Source organism: Rhopilema esculentum, chromosome 10 (assembly GCF_057945365.1).
Source record: "Rhopilema esculentum isolate cy_ngs chromosome 10, ASM5794536v1, whole genome shotgun sequence".
Classification (NCBI taxonomy): domain Eukaryota; kingdom Metazoa; phylum Cnidaria; class Scyphozoa; order Rhizostomeae; family Rhizostomatidae; genus Rhopilema; species Rhopilema esculentum.
Window position 1 is genome coordinate 13,686,626 of NC_142824.1, and position 17,212 is coordinate 13,703,837.

General features: G+C 35.3%; 3 protein-coding genes across 3 annotated transcripts; 2 read left to right on the top strand and 1 right to left on the bottom strand.

Annotated features, from left to right (window-relative positions):
* The first annotated feature begins 194 nt into the window (after window positions 1-194).
* On the top strand, window positions 195-7,584 carry LOC135687882 (uncharacterized). The gene is made up of 6 exons (XM_065204530.2): window positions 195-969; window positions 1,706-1,858; window positions 3,208-3,327; window positions 3,863-4,019; window positions 4,894-5,221; window positions 5,807-7,584. The coding sequence occupies exons 1-6, from the start codon at window positions 405-407 to the stop codon at window positions 5,999-6,001; spliced, it is 1,518 nt and encodes a 505-aa protein (XP_065060602.2). The 5' UTR covers window positions 195-404; the 3' UTR covers window positions 6,002-7,584.
* Window positions 6,783-13,110, bottom strand: LOC135687903 (uncharacterized). Its single transcript, XM_065204550.2, has 5 exons — window positions 12,539-13,110; window positions 11,045-11,171; window positions 10,272-10,387; window positions 8,797-9,280; window positions 6,783-7,704 (listed from the first exon to the last, which is right to left on the bottom strand). Exons 1-5 carry the CDS (start codon window positions 12,674-12,676, stop codon window positions 7,502-7,504), a joined length of 1,068 nt encoding a protein of 355 aa, XP_065060622.2. The 5' UTR covers window positions 12,677-13,110; the 3' UTR covers window positions 6,783-7,501.
* Window positions 13,111-15,165: 2,055 nt separating this feature from the next.
* Window positions 15,166-16,304, top strand: LOC148959372 (uncharacterized). Its single transcript, XM_089110747.1, has one exon. The coding sequence runs from the start codon at window positions 15,290-15,292 to the stop codon at window positions 15,917-15,919; it is 630 nt and encodes a 209-aa protein (XP_088966873.1). The 5' UTR covers window positions 15,166-15,289; the 3' UTR covers window positions 15,920-16,304.
* Window positions 16,305-17,212: the final 908 nt, after the last annotated feature.

The window sequence follows — 17,212 nt, forward strand, 5'->3', positions numbered from 1 at the left end:
CTTGATTTCTGTAACCCAATCACCATTGTCAAACACATCTTGACAGATTTAGTGTAGTTTGCTTTTGCTTTTCAATAGCAATCGTATAGGACCGGATCTTTTATCCTATAAAAAGCAGTAGTATCGCAGCTTACATTACCGCTTCACAAACGGTTTATTGAAGCTTTGACCCTTGATCTACCAAACAGCGGAGCTCGTTACCAAACTGCTAGTTAATTGATTGCAGCCCAATGCAGCCACCAGTCTATTGAGCTGGTGCACAACTAATGCTGCAAACTGTTTGATTTTGCCTTGATTGGAGCGCTTTGTAAATATATATGGCCTAAAAGTGCCTTTATGGCAACATTAATGACACCTAATTGCAGAAAAATTATTCCAAGTAGGGGCTAAAAAACTCTAGAAATATGCTTTATGGTTTTCTTAAACTGCGAAGACACAGATGTTGCCGTGAAGATTTTCTATTCGCTTACCTTGCAGTAAATTGCTTATTCGTTGCAATCAAAGGTCAGTTTCAGACATATAACCAACCGATAACTGGAATGGTCAATGAAGATGAATTCAAGAAAGAACTTTGCAGGGAAAGATGGCGCAGGCTTGACTGGCAGTCGATTCTACAGCCTTGCTTTCAAAGAACAAAGTTTGGGGAGAACCTGCTTCCCAGTAGCTTGCGTACAAACGCTTTTACTAGTAGGATATGGAACATGGACATAAAGAAAGCTGGGGAATACAGCAAATTGACTATACAAACTGTCGACCAATTTGGTTTGCCAAAGACATTTGGAGGAGATACCTGGAGAGTATTAATAACAGGGCCTTCATCCATGCAGCCGTTTGTGCATGACATGAATAATGGTTATTACGAAATTCCTTTCTTAATATTGGAACCGGGAAAATATAGAGCAGATATTTACCTCGAAGGTACTCTGTGTAGTCAGTATTTTGATCCACCAGCAGATTGGTTTCAGAAAGGTAACGCTTGTCTTTGTGCATGATTTTAAAGTAAAGAGGGCATGAGTAAATATTTCTCTCTTTTGAAATGTTGAAATTAATAGGGATTCTTTTTTTAATAGAGATTCGCTTTGGCATGTCTTCCATTTTGAATTTGGTTGCAGCATGCAAAAGGCAAATTATTTTCATATTGATGTCTAACGATCTTGTTTTATAACATTTGCACCAGAAACTTCCTTTAAAGAAGCTGACAAACTTTCTGTTCTCCATGCCACATATTTTGCTATGAGATTAAAGTACAATATCTTGAAAGACAACAAAACGAGGCAATATTTAATACAAATTCCTTGGCTTTCGCCGTATTTGAAAGAATTCCATTAAAGTATATTTATTTTAATTGAAATTCAATTACTTTGCTAAGAACTGCTTGGAAAATAATGAATATGTATCTTTGGCATAAAAGTTGAGTATTACAATAATGTACGATGTCAACACACGAATTCTGGGACTGTTGAGATGCGAGAAAAAAGAAGCTCTACCAAGGCAAGATAATTATTTGAATAAAGAACATTAAAAAGAGGAAAGTAATTAGTATATAAATTCAGTTTTGCTGCAATCTACTGCTATTTTATTCTATATCTGAAGTTAGCAAAGCCTATCTGGAACGAGGTCCTTGAAGAAAAGAAATTCCAATCGTTGTGATATATAGATTACTTTTGATTCTATAGCTTCTTTCATAACCTTCTTTTTCGACTAGGCGACTATAATGGACATTTTCAAGAGCCACATATGTTTGCCAGTCACTTTGGATGGTCGAAATTATTAAAAGAGAGATTATGGGAGAAACTTGGTGGAAATTTTTCAGTGATAAATTTTGAAGTATACCCCAAAGATGAAGCACGTTATATGGGTATGGGCCTTATATTGAACATACAATCTATCTTTTTAATGTTCTTATTGGAGATAAAAAAAACCAAAAGTTTGAGCATACTTAAACAGGGTCATCGCAATATGGGGCGTGATGGGTGTGACACCCCCTCGCAAAAAATTCCGTTTTCTGCCATCTAGAGTTGCTTAGTGAGCAAATCTTCGAACTTGTCGGCCAATTAAGGGTGACTCACCCATTTCGTCGGCAAATGAGACATAAAAACTCCCTTTGAGTACCATGGATTGCGACGGGCCTGTACTTAAATCTTACCCCAGTTACGTCACAAACACAATGATTATGAATTGTTGCATCTAACTAGCAATAGGTTCTAGAAATGCAATGCATTATAAATAGCTTTCTGCAGCACAAAATAGAAGTATAGAGGTAAGTAAGTCCTAGAAGTATGAAACATTTTAATTATTTCAGTAGGGAATTGAGCAGATAGGAGCAGATAGGCGTGTATAACAGTAAAAACCTACATATGGAAACTCATTCACAGAAACTGCACGCTGACTTTTTCAGGGTTGTGTACACAAAAAGAGAAACTGTCGAGCCTGAATTTTTAAAAAGTTTCTTACAATTTCTCATTTTTAACAAAGGTTTCTGTTAAAAGCAATTTTTTAGAAAATGCTAGCTTTTGGTTTTCACTGAATGTACAATACTACCCTGGAAAATATTCAACTTGTATGATTGCCAAAATCAGCCAAAATTTATGATTTGCATTTCTTTTTAAGGGTGGTCCTGCAATTTTTTTCATCTTATTCAAAACTCAATTTTCAAGCAACTCATCAGAATTTTCTTCAAAATCTATTCCTTCTATAAGACCATTTTGTTCTATTCACCAAAGCGTGTTCTATAAGTTGTTCTATAAGCTCTGTCTATACGACATCGAGCCTCGTCAGCTAAGAGTTAGCTAGCAATGGTTAAGTGTAATTGCTAATAATCGACATTTCTCTGCTGCATATTCGACATTTTTCCGTCTTATAGTTCCTACAAAAATTACTCAAACCTATTGCTAAGGCACAAGCAGTTTTTGGCTGTATAACGCCATTTCGATTAAAGTCATATAATGGTATTAAAAATTGGTCAAGCGATTTTGAAGCAAGGAAAACATAACTGATTTGAAATTTGCTTTTCAACAAAACTTCTACTTAACACTCATATTTTGAGCTACACTTAGATCACTTTTAACAAAATATCAATTGATATATATTTTTATACTAAGATTTTTATAAATATATAATGAGCATAAAAATATCTTGACTAACATAACTTGATTATAAAAATCGTTTAGATTTTAGTTTTATTGGATTTTGCTTTTTATGTTAAAGCTAACATGGCTAAACTTCAAGACTGGCAAAAGGTCTGTCAAATACCAGATAAATGCAATTTCATATGGGATGGCTTTGGGCGATGGGTTGGCACGACTTGGAAGCCTTATAATGAAAATGGTATGTTCTAAATTGATGGTTGTGTTAAAGGAGGTACCCTTTCTGTGTCGATCCTTGATTGTTAATTTGTTTATCTGTCTGTGTCCAGTTTATGATAGAAACCTATTAAAGGGTTAATAGATTAAAAAAAGACTTGATAATGTATAATTTAGAGGAGATTATCTTTCGATGTATCTGTCTATGTATATTAATATCATAGAGACAAAATAGAAGGCAGTTGTCACTGTATAAAAATCTGAACGACATTTTTGGCCAAGACGCGGTGCATAAAGAGTCAGCAAATTCCTTAATTTTGCTTTGTAAATACACTTTCCTGTTTACCAAGCTATTGTTGACTCCGTCTACTTTTGAGTTGTTATCTAAAATTACATTATTACTCGTAAATTCTATTCAACTTCAAACTAGGCTGACTATTTTCGATATTTCATAATATATCTTATGGTCAGTTCAGAGGAGACATACATCTCAAACTCACTTTGATATTTACAAGCATCGTTTAACACTCTCAGACTTCTAATGTTTTATGAATATTCAGAGGGAATGGATAAAAGACCGCAATGGAAATATATTTTGAAAGCTAAAAGGAGAAAAAGGGGAACACTCTGGCTATATGGAGATTGCTTTGCTCATCATTTCTTTGAAATGGTCTGGAATAAAACACTATGCAGAAGTGTATTCGAGAAATGTGGAGAGTAAGTAAAACTCGTTAACTGGAAAATTTTGAGTTATTCTTACCTACTTAAGAGCTGACTTTAAAAATTTTGCATAAATATTTATCATGATTCATATAGGCTTTCGTTTACGAGATGATACCCAAGAGCTATGGGTATCACGTGGTTTCAAACACGTGGTATTTTTGATTAAACGCACACAGCACAACAATTCTGTGCAAAGAAAAATCCTATATATCAAGAGTCTACTGCTATCATTCTTTGATTAAACCTCTTTTACCTGATAGCCTCGTTTTGTTAGACAAATCTTTTAGTAAGACTTCTTGCATCCTATAAAGATATAACTTTATTGCTTGGCATGGCCATCCCAACAACATTTCTCATCAACCCATATTTTTTCCCCGGACAAAATCTTATCACAAACATAGATGCAATACCTGGTGATATTTTGGGTATTATGGGATTTTTCTTTCCAATATAAACAAAGAAAATGGAAAATCAATGTTGTCTTATTTGCTACTTCAAAGCTTCAGAAGGTAGTTCTAGGACACTGAGAAGCAATTTCTATCGAGCAGTGCCCTGGTTCTTCTTCCCGACGTGAATTCTATATCTAGAATAACAGAAAACTGGCGACTCTCCTCACTCTAATTGGTTTGGTCGGATCGATGACACAAGCCACGAACCCCGCGACCCTAACCACTGAGTCCTATTTTGGGGGAAATGAAAGGGCGTCGTAGGAACTAATCTAAAAGTTCCAGGGAGTGGCCACCATCTAAAAGTTTCAGAGAATGGCCAAGCTGCCTTGCCTGTTTAGTAGTCCACGACTCGGAAAGGCATTGACACAACAAATTAATTAGAAATAAACCACTTTTGTGATTGAATATTTCCATCACAGGACCTACAACTGGGTTTACCCACGACTACACCCCGTACACGAACTCGACCCGTCCATCCATCGAAAGGATCCCAGTGACTTTTCAATAAGCAAAGTAATCTCTCACTTGGAGGCAGTCCTCGACAGAGATGACATGGATGAGGATAGTGCCTTGATCATAAATTACGGTCTTCATTTAGTTCGTTCAACCAGTTTTGAAAATTATCAAAAACTCATACAACAGCTGATTGAGGACTTCGCTAATTATGATGGCGAGGTTGTGTGGCGAACTACAACATCTATATGGAGGCAACAGTTGAAAGTTCATAAGAGATTTCAGACTAACCAGGTAAGACACAATCTTAAGATTATGATGATATTTGTTAGAGATATTTATTAAGGGTTTATTTTTCATTGATATCAAGACACAGGTTTCAATTCAATATAAGTTTACAATATTATAAGGCAATAATGATAATAATGATGGACATCCACTTAAATATATATATAATATATATAGCCCTCAATCAAGAAAGATTGTCCTGATTGCATTACAAAATTCCTGAAAAATGTCCTGATAAAAGAAGACGCACAGTTTAACAATGACCTTTATCTCATTGTGCATCAATCCTGATCTAAACAATTCTTTTGTAATACTAGAAATTTATTTCAAATGCGACAGTTTCTTATTTTTCCTGGCGAATGCAAACGTTTTATATAAAAATACAAATTTCGGGGTCTGTAATACATTAGAGCAATACGTTTGTTACAATCTTATGTTCTATTTTATATACATGTTGTTGACCACAGATAGCAACTGTAAACCATTAAATTAAAAAAACTCAACGGACATCGGGTATGGAACCAGATGAAATATTACTGACGTGTGTTCTATATAATCATCATAATTTTAGTCTGTTCCTTTCTATTTTAGCGCGCGGAGCTTTTCAATGCCTTCGCAAATTCCGCCATGTGCAATGCTGGTATACCCATTCTTGATGTGTTTCCGATAACAGCCTCGACATGGAAACAACCTGAAGATGGTATCCATTACGAGATTTCATTACTAAAACCGGTTGATAACGCATTAATAAATTATTTTAAAGATGACGCAGAAGAGAAACGATAATCAACGTGTAGTGTGTGTATATGATTTTTTTTTCATTGTGAGCACACTCAAAAAACCACTTCATTCCGGATCACTGGGGCTGACGTATAGCTTTCCTCAGGGTAGCTAAAAACTTGTAAATGTAAATGTTGGCATGAAAATAAATGTTTACCATTTGCTTGGAGATTGTGATGAATTCTTATCTCAATAATTGACAATTAAATGCATAAAATGTTTTTACAGAAAATCTCTACTTCCAAAATCACCTTTCATGATTTGCCGTCTTTAAAATCGAAAAAATATGCTAGATTTTGTTTTTTACCGAAAATCATTTTTCCATAAAATAGCTGCCAGGGGGTGGCTGAGCCCCCTTTAAAAACCCCAATAAGGCTGGAGCACCCAAGCCCCTTTGAAGAAGGCGCCTATGCTTTAGGGTATAGGGCATATTTATCAAAATGGTTTCTGATATAAGGTACTGTATAAGAAGACAAATCTTAATTTTCCCTGTGTTCTAATGATACCGAAAAGAGGGCAGCCACGGCGCATTTGTGAAAATCAGAATTTTCTGAATTGTATGCGATTCGGTCATAGGAAAATACCAATCCTGGAATCGTAGAGAATATTTCTTGAAAATTGGACAACAAATAGAAATGTACCATCAACACAAAGCTTCGATTTTATTAGAAGATGACACAAAAGGAATTAGGGTGTCCGGTTATAACCAAACAGATATAACATGCAAAATTCTGCAAATCTACGAGTTCAATCTAGGCGTGGGCATAAAATAAAAAAAAAACGACAGTAAAGTTAATGGAAAAATATAATAAAAATATTAGTACACAATACACTATTATATATTAAACAATTATATTAAATATTCACATTATTTAAGCGAGAAACGAATCGTAAGCCAAATTCATATTACATTAGCCAAATTTTGATAATTTACATACCCTGCTACACAATCTAGTTCATTCATTAGTCTTTCATCAGATATTAATATTTTAAAATATAACAAAATATTTAACTTTTATTTACAATTATCAATACAGGATGAATATCTGATGAAAATAATTGACCTTGTAAAAGGACCCTCAGAGATAATCAGTAGGAGAATTAATTTTAAATTCAATTTGGTCAGCGTATCTATCTTTCAAATGTTTTGCTAATGCATTAGCCAGTTGGCCCCTAGGTTACAAAATGGTAGTTTGGCAAAATCACTGAAATGTGAAAACAGAAATAATCAAAGTGCTTTTCGTTTGACATTCCTCAGAGAATTAACGCTGGATAATGACCAAAGTTTCTTCAATAATCAATTAAACCAACCATACTTTCGCTTTTCAGTGCAATTTGCATAAATTTTTAGCATCTTTGAGAGGGCTCCGAAGTTAGTATAGGGTTATCATATCCCTTTTAACTTTTCAACAAGACGTATTACCAGTTTTCTAAAACGAAGTATTTCTTCTTCATGATATCTTCTCCCAAATTTCAAGTCCCAGTATTGGTAGTTCTGCAGAAAATTCATGAGCAGCAGAGAAGGTTTGAAAAAGGAAAATTGGAGTTTTTAACGTCAAAACAATACTCTTCTTTTTTGCTTGTACTTGGTTTCATTGCAAAAAACTCTGCCACAAGATCCCTAAAGCAGCTCTCTGAGCAAACAATTGCTTCAAATGGAATGAGTGAGTAACCTTTAAAGTTGGAAACTGTATCTTGCATTCGAATATCTGCAATTCAGAAGCATAGATACATATCAAGCTCTCAAAATTGCAAAATAATTTAGTGTAGAAACATAGTACATACTTCCAAAATGTCTAGGCCTTTTTTTATGCAAACCGAAATGGGAATGACAAAGCAAAATTATAAACACAGAAATTATATCCTCTGTCAGCAGATGGCAAAAAGCTGACTGGGTATAGATAGATATGTTGGTACGCATCAAAAGTAATGTAAGAGAAAGATGATGCCTTTTATGGCTTTATTGGTTCCTTGTTTGGTCTAACCAGTATAGGCTAACCAATCACAGAAGAGTATGGATATTCACGTGAACAGAATCATCACTTCATTGAATAGAGTCTTTTTGCACTACCAAGGTTTCAATGACATTTGATGCATATTTCATCTTCAGAAAGTTGCTCTGAATGAAATCTTTTGAACCAGAAGCAGACTAATCATAAAGCTTAAAGGCTCTTGCACAACCGGCATGCTTTGCTGTGGCTGTATTTTTATGCGATGAGAAATGGACAGTATTTGGTATTTTCATGCAGTACGATATTAGGCCTATTTTGGAAATATAGTCGCAAAGCATGCCAGTTGCGAAAGAGCCTATATCAAGTTGTTAAAGAGCCCCAGTGGCACCGTGCAGAATGGTTATGGAAATTTTGTAAAAGTAACAATGCTGTGCTTGTATGGTACATAGCATCGGTTCTGTACAAGTTACAATGCAAAATAAATTACAATTTGACTATAACTAAGCATCTGTTCTACTACAAAATTTATATATGGTTGTATCTTATTCTTGGACCTTGTTTTGGTCAATCTTGAAACTTAAAAAACATCTGGCAAATTGGATCCTCTTATCACTTTGGCCTTTTGCAATATTTTTACATGAAAGATTAAAAATACTAATTTGTTTAGATAAAAGGATGTTGCTTTCAACCATGTGATGGTTTAACCGTCACCTTCCAGTTAAAAACAAAGAAACTGTCACATGGGCCATTAGTCTTCACCCACACCAAGTTCAAGATTTTTGTTCATCACTTCCTGACAGAGATAGAAAAAATTAAAGAAAGAGCAAAATTAGAAAAAAATTGACTCACATTCATCATTAGGGAATGCCTTTGAACAAATGTCACAGACTTTCATCCTTGCTAAAAGTTTTACCAGTTCTTGAGACACTTCTATTGGTAATTCTTGGCTACATCCCTTCTTAAAGAAACCTGGAATTGCTGCTCTAGCTGATAGCTGAAAAAGACTTTTTGGGGATTCAAGAAAGGATTGAGCCCGGCCATGCCATTCATAAGAATCCTTATTTATACTTCTTTCAAGAAAATTTTGATGTCTTGAAAGAGTCTTTAGTTTTTTCAACTTAGTTATCCAAAATGGTAAGACTTTGAATTTGTTCCCGTCAAGCTCAAGTACTTCCAATTCACTACAAAAACGCATTGCTTGAGGAAGTTCTGAGATTCTAGTATCTGCCAATTTGAATCTTTTCAACTTTGGAAATACCCCAAAGAAAAGTGGGAGCTTTTTCCAACAAATTCCATACAAGGCAAGTCTTTCTAAGTTTGGCAAAGCACAGATCTGAAAAATAGAAAAAATACAATCAGTCTTTCTCAATTTTAAAAATGCAATTATGATTGCAAAAGCTACTAATGATAAACAAAGGGGATGAGGCTGGCAAGGGTAGAACTATTTGAAGAACAAATTTGCCATAAATGTTGTGAAAAATAACACAACACTAATATGTTTACATTTTTACTTATGCTGAATATTGTTAGTAAATTGTCCTTTTCTGTAGAAATTGAGTCTCTGTGAATACATTGGCCCTGAATAGGCACGCTAAATAGAAGCCCAAACTAACAGAAAAACCAAGAAGTAGGTTTTTATGACAATGTATCTAGGCTGGCCATAAAAACAGCCAGTAACATTGAGATTGCTCATTAAGACTTAAGCAAGATGCTTACTGGGAATAGTTACTAAAAACAAAAGTGCATGTTTCTGGTTGTTGAAGTTTTGTGCAAATGTTTTGACAAGATCATGTGTGTTATATGACAAATTATATCATATAACATTTCGTTTTTTCATTACCTTAATCAAGTTTAAATCATTGAGAACACATTAGTTTATAAATATTCTTAGAATTTTCAACACCCTTGCATAACCTCCTCAGAGAGAATTCATATTCAATTTTTCATATTCTTACAGAAGAGGATGCCAGATGGTTGCAAATTTCTTAGAATACTTTTTACAAATTTATAATGAAATTACCTAATTATAAAATATCTTTAAAAGACATTTGCATACAGTTTTACAATTAACAGTTTCTGTAGTAAAAGGCCTTGTATTCTTCTGGTTTAATTCTAAACTAATTGTAAACTTGGGGTTTCTTTTGTCTTGACCTAGCTTTGGCTATATAACTGGTCCCTAATATTTGATATGTTAGTGTCTTGATCTTTATGCCATCCACAATGAGTTTTGCATTATTCCAGGTAACTATATTTCGATAGTTTGAGCATTTAAAGAAGTCAATTGAAATAGTTTGCAGAAAAAACAAACTGGATAGTCAACCTACTTTGCCAAGGTAAGAAGTTAAGCAGTTCTTTTGCGATAGACCAAATTGAGATGGATCATGGACATATGTAACTGAAGTTGTCCAGTTATCTGGCCAATAAGGATGTTGACATTTTCCTTTATGCAAAAGAAACAATTTGATAACTTATACAGAAATGTGGAAAATAGCTTTGAAAACTAGCCTAATTGTTGGGAGCAGTTCCTGAGTCCCTCTTTTGCTGAATTTGCTTTGAAGAGACTCTGAGCAGCCTTCACTGGTGAGCCCCTTAAAAGAACAAGAGACCTAACAAACTGAATTTATTTTCTGTGCATAGGGAAACTTGCTCCAGGCCTTGTAAGGAGAGGTGCTTGAGCTCCAGCAAATGCCTCCACACACAACTAGAAAGATCTAGGAGCTTGACTGATTGAGCCCCTGGTGTGTTTATTATGTCTAAAAGATATATAAAAAAACCCAATTTTTTTTATTGATGATATTTGATGATGCTCAATCGAGCACCTAGAAAGTTGACAGTGCTCAGTTTGTCAAGCACCTTGTTTCTGTTCCTCATAAGGCCTGACTTACACCAGGAGGCAGCAGGGACAGTGGCCCTTTCCCTCACAGAATCTAGAAATTCTCTTTAATTTACTATGTCTTGTCCTTTTTCCTAGGTGTTTTGCTATGTTTCCCTCTTTGAGTGCCAGCATCCCTGATCCCATTATAGATGATAAATCATTAAATATAAAGAGACAAGGTAACAAAATCAAAATGTTCTATAACTCAAATATTCAAGATACCTTCGGATGAAATCTCTTCCAATAGAAAATCAGGTAAATTTTGTTCAAAAGCAAGCATGTGTCCCATCTCCTTCTTGATTAGGAAAAACTTATCAAAATCATCCAATTCTTTTAGTTCAAAAACAACCTGTTGGTAAAAAGTACAGTTTATTTAAAAGATAAACATGAAACTTACTGTTTAGAAATCTTTCATAAAATGTTTTTGATGCCATATGTACTTTTGGTTTATAGAACAAGTTGGTTCTAAGTGCTTAACTCTCAATTTTATGATTAAATGCAATCATCAGCAGACCTTTCAACCTAATGTTTTCAAAATTTAGTGATTTAAGATTTAATTTAATGAAAAACTCCAGGAGATTTGGCAAAAACAGGGCCAAAACACCAGAATTTGCTTGTTTATTTCAACAACATACCTGGGCAATGCTGTGATGGACAAACATTGATTTTTTATTGTTTTTGTCAATTCCTAAGCACTTACAAAAAGTTTTGTCATGAGGAAGATCATTGCTATCATTTTTATCACAAAAATGCCTCTGCTAAAAGAAAAGGGAGAAACAGGGAGGGAGTTTTAAGAACCCGGGAGACCAAGAGAAAGCAAGCAAAAACTGGTGTCTCCCAGCAAAACCCAGTCAGCATCAGGCAACTGAACATACCTTAAAAACATATAATTTAATTTCCTTATGACATATTGTCTTCCACTGTACCCATTTATCACAAGAAACCACTAAACTGTGAATGATTGGTATGTATACTATCTTTTTCTCTTCTAATGTGCCATTGTATCATTAAAAAAACACATTAAAGTAATCTTCAACTTCTAACTGACCACTGCTTTATGGCTGGTAAAAAACTTTTGGCGATTTTTAAAATAGAAAACATGTGTCAGAAAATAAAGGAACGCTTGAGTAACTCATTTATATGACATTTGGACAAGCAAAACATTTATTTAACAATGTAAAGATGGCATTTGTACAATGTTCAAACAATTATCTTAAATGGTTTCATATGTACATAAATCTTTCTCATTCAAATTCTCCCTAAAAGAGAACTATTTTATTAGACCCGATAAACGTTTGGTTTGAAATAATTGAAAAAACATTTACCCAGGATGTGGATACAACTTTGCCCAACCTAAGTATTTCTCAGTATGGGGGACACAAGTTAAAAAACTCCAGACTCCATACTTGGTACTATTTGGCTTGAAATGAAACAGAATATTCAAACTAACATTCAAAATTGGAACAATATGGCTTCTGTTGGGTAAATGCATTCAATGTGACCAAATGAGAATGATTTTGAAAGAAAGACATGTACTTTAATTATAGTTCCCCTTACATTGATTTTCTTTCAATAAAAGTCAAGAATTTTTTAGTGAAATTTAATTTGCATCAGTGCTGAATGATATCATCACGCCTAAAATCAACACCTTGGCATACAAATAATGTGTGTCACCACCTAGTTTTATGTTAATTGAGCCTGAGAGGAACATTTTACCTTTTTGACTTTGCGTATTTCACATTCTCTTATAATGCCATTCAGAATATATTTTGGGCTTGTTAGGTTGAAGTTGTATTCACGCATGTCAACTTCCAAATCGTTCATCCCCATCGAGAAAATCTTGTAAATTCGCATTCTGTTTGAAATCACCAGTGATATCAATAAATGAATAACCACTGAACATCGTTCTGTCTTCTCTTTGAACTAAACAGCACTGGTTCTTGCTAGTTTCCTTTCTGCTTTTAAACGAGAAACTTCCTTCGAAATGATATCATACCAGTAGGCGTAACATTGTACACGTACAATGTACATTGTGCTGTACTACGTGCGGTATTTGGTTAACTAATGACGTGCAGGTTCCCATGTTAGCTAGTTGAATTTCCTTTTGCTATATAAAAGCCTCTCTTTCTCAAATTTCCGCGGGTTTAGTAGAAATTGTAGAGAAAATAATGCTCCAAGACTGATAAACACCCTGACATCCATCAGCGTCGATCTTTCAATTCAATAATGTTAGGCCGGTATAACATGCGCGTCGTGGCGGACATGAACAATCTGGAGTGGTGCCATGTTTGCTTAATGTCATATTTTTAGGCGAGCATTCCTTGTCCCTAAGCAACCTGTGATTCGTCGATGCAGTCAAAAACTCTTCGACGTGTATGACACGAAGTTAATCGGATTATCGGAACTGGATTCTTCACCCTTGCTGCCTCTATAAAGCATTAGGGGCGACGGCGCCCGAGCCATGGGGGCAGCAAGGGACAACAAAGGGGCAGCAAAATGCCTTTTTCTTGAAATATCAATTCATATCATTATTTTGAATGCTACACAGATCTAGGTTTCAAGCATCTCTTGATACCTACATGCAATATAACACGACTCAAGGTAACGACAATTTCAACTCGACTGATTTTCCAAAAAGGGTACAGCAAATATACCACAAGACAAACACACCCTAATTACATGAACACGATAATTATATCAAACAAAGGGACTGATTAAAACAATAGTGGCGATGGGATGATGCAATGCAGTAGAAACCCGCACAAATTCACATACCTGCAAGTTGTGGAATGTTTTCAGTATTATTTCAACTTAAACCTTTTCCTTCAAAAATTTTCCTAAATGTTGCAATTTACTAATGCTTGCCTGCCATTTAAATTTTGTCCTTATAAAACAAATACGAGCTATTTTGGTTTACATGCCTGTGTCAGCGGTGTCAGCATAGCTCAGCAATTTATCCCGTTGAAATACACACACCTTCATTATCGAATCTGGAATGAAAATTCAATTTCTGTAGTCAAAACGTAGAAAAGATCAAAATATCGCCATCGGTAAAATTTTCTCTTAGTGCACCAAGCTTTCGATTCTATTGTTTCAAGCGATATGATTTGCTCCAACTGCAAATTGTTAGGCCGATGCAGGAAAAATCCAATAAATACGTTCAATGTTGCATGGAAACTTCTAAAAATAGCTAGTACATCAACTCTTACTTAATTTAATACGTCATTAAAAAAACATTGACTTATTCGCACTTGCACAAGAATTATAATCAATCGGTAGTTGATCAATCACCCTCTAAGCACAGCATCTTGATAAAATCAGAAGTACTCTATTCTAAGCAATCGAAAACACCATTCAAGACCTTTCCTTATTACGTATAATATAAAAAGCATGGAAACAAAACATTACTCATATTTTTATGGTGAAGTTCCGTTTCATCTTCTCGACAAGAAGACAAGAGAAGCCTTTTGGTGGGGACTTTTCTAATTAATTACTGAGACCACTGCATAGAAATAAAAAAAATCAAACATGAATTAGTGCATTCTTTTGCCATTTATCTTTGATCTTTGCTTTGATCACATTCAATTCTGACAATGATTGCTTCTGTCATTCTGTGATAGTGTGCCTTTTTTTGAAAAAGTTTTCTTGCCTTAAACTTGAAACAGGTTTGTTTTTTTATTAAAATATTTCTAAACTTCCTTTCGTTTTGTCAACCCCTAACCCCGCCCAAGAACTGCTGCTTATGGGGAATAGGTTTTCGACTCTACCTTTATTGAGGGCCTCCACCGCTTATTGATGACACAAGAGTAGTTTTTTATTGCAATAAGTTTTTTAATAAATTGCCAGATAGATTATGTAATCAAATGTAAAGCCAATGTTTTAGACCGAAGGGTAAAAAAGTTAGTATTCGAAACAGTTTGTTGGTAAAATTGTACTGTGTTTCTTAAAAATCAAATTTGGCCCATATTATGCGTTTTTTGTGGTCATCAAGAAAGGCTACTACATTTTTCTGATCCCATCAATGCATGTTCGTTTTAAACTTGCCTTTTCATGGTTAAGAACAGGTGGTGTGACGACTGCAAAAGCAAATAACCAAACAACGTTTGAAGGCAGGTTGAGCAATACCACTTGAAATTGAATATTTTGCTTCAATAATCACCAAAGTCGCATTGCAAAGGCTAACAATGCAACTATGTAACATGATACTGCTGACTTGAAAGCTTTTAAGATTGTATTTGCCACGGCTAAGGCTATATGAGCCAATTAATTTTAGCAAGAAGCACAAAAATGACTGCCATGATGGCCTAAACTTTTAAAGGTCACGTGGGTTTTGGCGCCTAATCGCAAGAGGTTTAAATATTCCATCGAACGAAGGTGGGCTGTTTTGATTTGTTATCTGCAGTGGAGTGAGGAAACTCTCGTGAAAGTTGGATACCATTTTGATTGAAGTAGTAGCTCGCAAGTAACATGGATTCGTCTGCTCCATCACCAAAGAAAGCGAAGAAGGCAGCGGCGCCAAAGAAGCCTGCAGCACACCCTGCGTACAAGGACATGATCGCGGAAGCAATCAGAAATTTGAAGGAGCGAAATGGGTCATCGCGACAGAAAATTGCCAAGTATTTGCAGTCTAATTACAAAGGTCTTGGTGATGAGAGTGCTCTGAAGAGAAACCTTAAGGCCTCATTGAAAAAACTGGTCGCCTCTGGTTCTCTCATCCAAACGAAAGGGGTAGGGGCTTCAGGATCGTTCAAGCTGCCTGCCGCCGCCAAGAAGCCTGCAGCAGTGAAAAAGCCAGTAGCTGCAAAAAAGGTTGCGAAAAAGCCAGCAGCAGCGAAGAAGGTTGCTGCCAAAAAGACTGCCTCTTCAGCCAAGAAAAGCCCTGCAAAGAAGAAGGCCTCGACACCAAAGAAAGCCAGTGGAGCCAACAAGTCACCAAAGAAGCCCAAGGCCAAAGTGGCAAAGAAGCCTAAAGTGGCTGCTGGTAAGAAGGCATCGGCTGCTGTTAAGAGCAAACCCAAAAAGGCTGCCAGTGCCAGCAAGAAGACAGCAAAATCACCGGCTGGGAAGAAATCCAAGACTGGAAAGTCGAAGAAGTAGGAGTTGAAAAACGAAGTCATGTTGCCACTTACCATATAAACAAACAGCTTTTTTAAAAGCTACCAAATCGTCGGTCATCGGTTCTGGATTAGCCCTTTCGGCTGCATTGATATCATAAAAATGACATGTAGAGTTTTCAAAGCTGGTGGCCCACCAAGCCAGTGACAGTCAACTCAACCTTGTCTGCCACTTTGTTTTTTGTGATGTTCTTTCCTGTAATGATTGTGATGTTCTTGTAATGATTGGCACAATAATAATAAAACCTTGTTAGGAAAATGGCATGAAATAATTCTGAAGTTCTATGTTGGCTGTTAAAGCAAGCATAATATTGCTATTAGTTTGATAGAAATGAAAGAGCAAGCTTAACAGTTTTATGGTTACATTTCAAGCTTCTATATTTATGATATAGATAGGAGGATTCAGCATCATTTCAGCCAATTTCAGCTAATTTCAGGTAATGCCAAGCACTCATTAAATTATTTTGACTACACAATTGCAAATGCATACTCTCTTGAAAATAAGGAAAAAATGCATTGATAGAGTTAATGATATATTTTTGGTTGTATTATTAGGAGCTGTCAGTTATGCAAATTGAAGTAGCATTTCATTTGCCAATGTGCATGCCCACTATACCTCAAAACTGGTTTGACAGTAGGGGTGGGCTGCCTTTGATGGGTTTTGAGATTAATAAACAGCAAAAGACAACTTTGGACAACACATAGATACATAACCCTTGTGTAGTGATGCTTAAGCTTGAATAACCCTTACAAGATAGGTAATAAGATTCATCGTTTAAAAAGTCAGTAAATTATGTTGAGAACAAAAACTGCAAGAGCACTTGTATTTGTCCCACACAGTCTAAAGCATTTGGTATTGTGATAGAAATTGCACTTTTAAATTCAAACTATAAATATCAAGACTGGATTGACAGGAGGGGATCTTGTTGGGCAATGACCTTAATGATAAGCATGTAAAAAATTTAGTCTATTCTCATGAAGCCAATTTTTGGTAGGTTGTGAAGTTGCTCTTTGAAGAATCTTTTTTTACAATCTATTTACACAATCAGAGTTTATCATGTGAATACAAGCATTAAGTTTAGTCGTTCATGATTGGCTATGAGAGGTTGGCTATGATTTAACTGCATAGGGAATATATATTATATATTGTTTATTTACTATGACCCCAACATTTTCAATCAATCTTAACATGGGGTTAGCAGAATCTGAAAACTTTTTGCACCAATAATGTATACATGCATTATTGTTTTGAGTGCAATTTTAGCCTTCATGCTAA

Bases quoted from the DNA above. Each gene is read 5' to 3' on its own strand.
- LOC135687882 (XM_065204530.2), top strand. From the start codon at position 405: ATGCTTTATGGTTTTCTTAAACTGCGAAGACACAGATGTTGCCGTGAA. The intron at 970-1,705 runs GTAACGCTTGTC...TTTTTCGACTAG, and splicing joins AGCAGATTGGTTTCAGAAAG to GCGACTATAATGGACATTTT. The intron at 5,222-5,806 runs GTAAGACACAAT...TTTCTATTTTAG, and splicing joins AGAGATTTCAGACTAACCAG to CGCGCGGAGCTTTTCAATGC.
- LOC135687903 (XM_065204550.2), bottom strand. From the start codon at position 12,676: ATGCGAATTTACAAGATTTTCTCGATGGGGATGAACGATTTGGAAGTT. The intron at 11,172-12,538 runs GTAAAATGTTCC...TTTTACCAACAG, and splicing joins AAATACGCAAAGTCAAAAAG to GTTGTTTTTGAACTAAAAGA. The intron at 10,388-11,044 runs GTATCTTGAATA...TTTTGCATAAAG, and splicing joins GGAAGAGATTTCATCCGAAG to GAAAATGTCAACATCCTTAT.
- LOC148959372 (XM_089110747.1), top strand. From the start codon at position 15,290: ATGGATTCGTCTGCTCCATCACCAAAGAAAGCGAAGAAGGCAGCGGCG.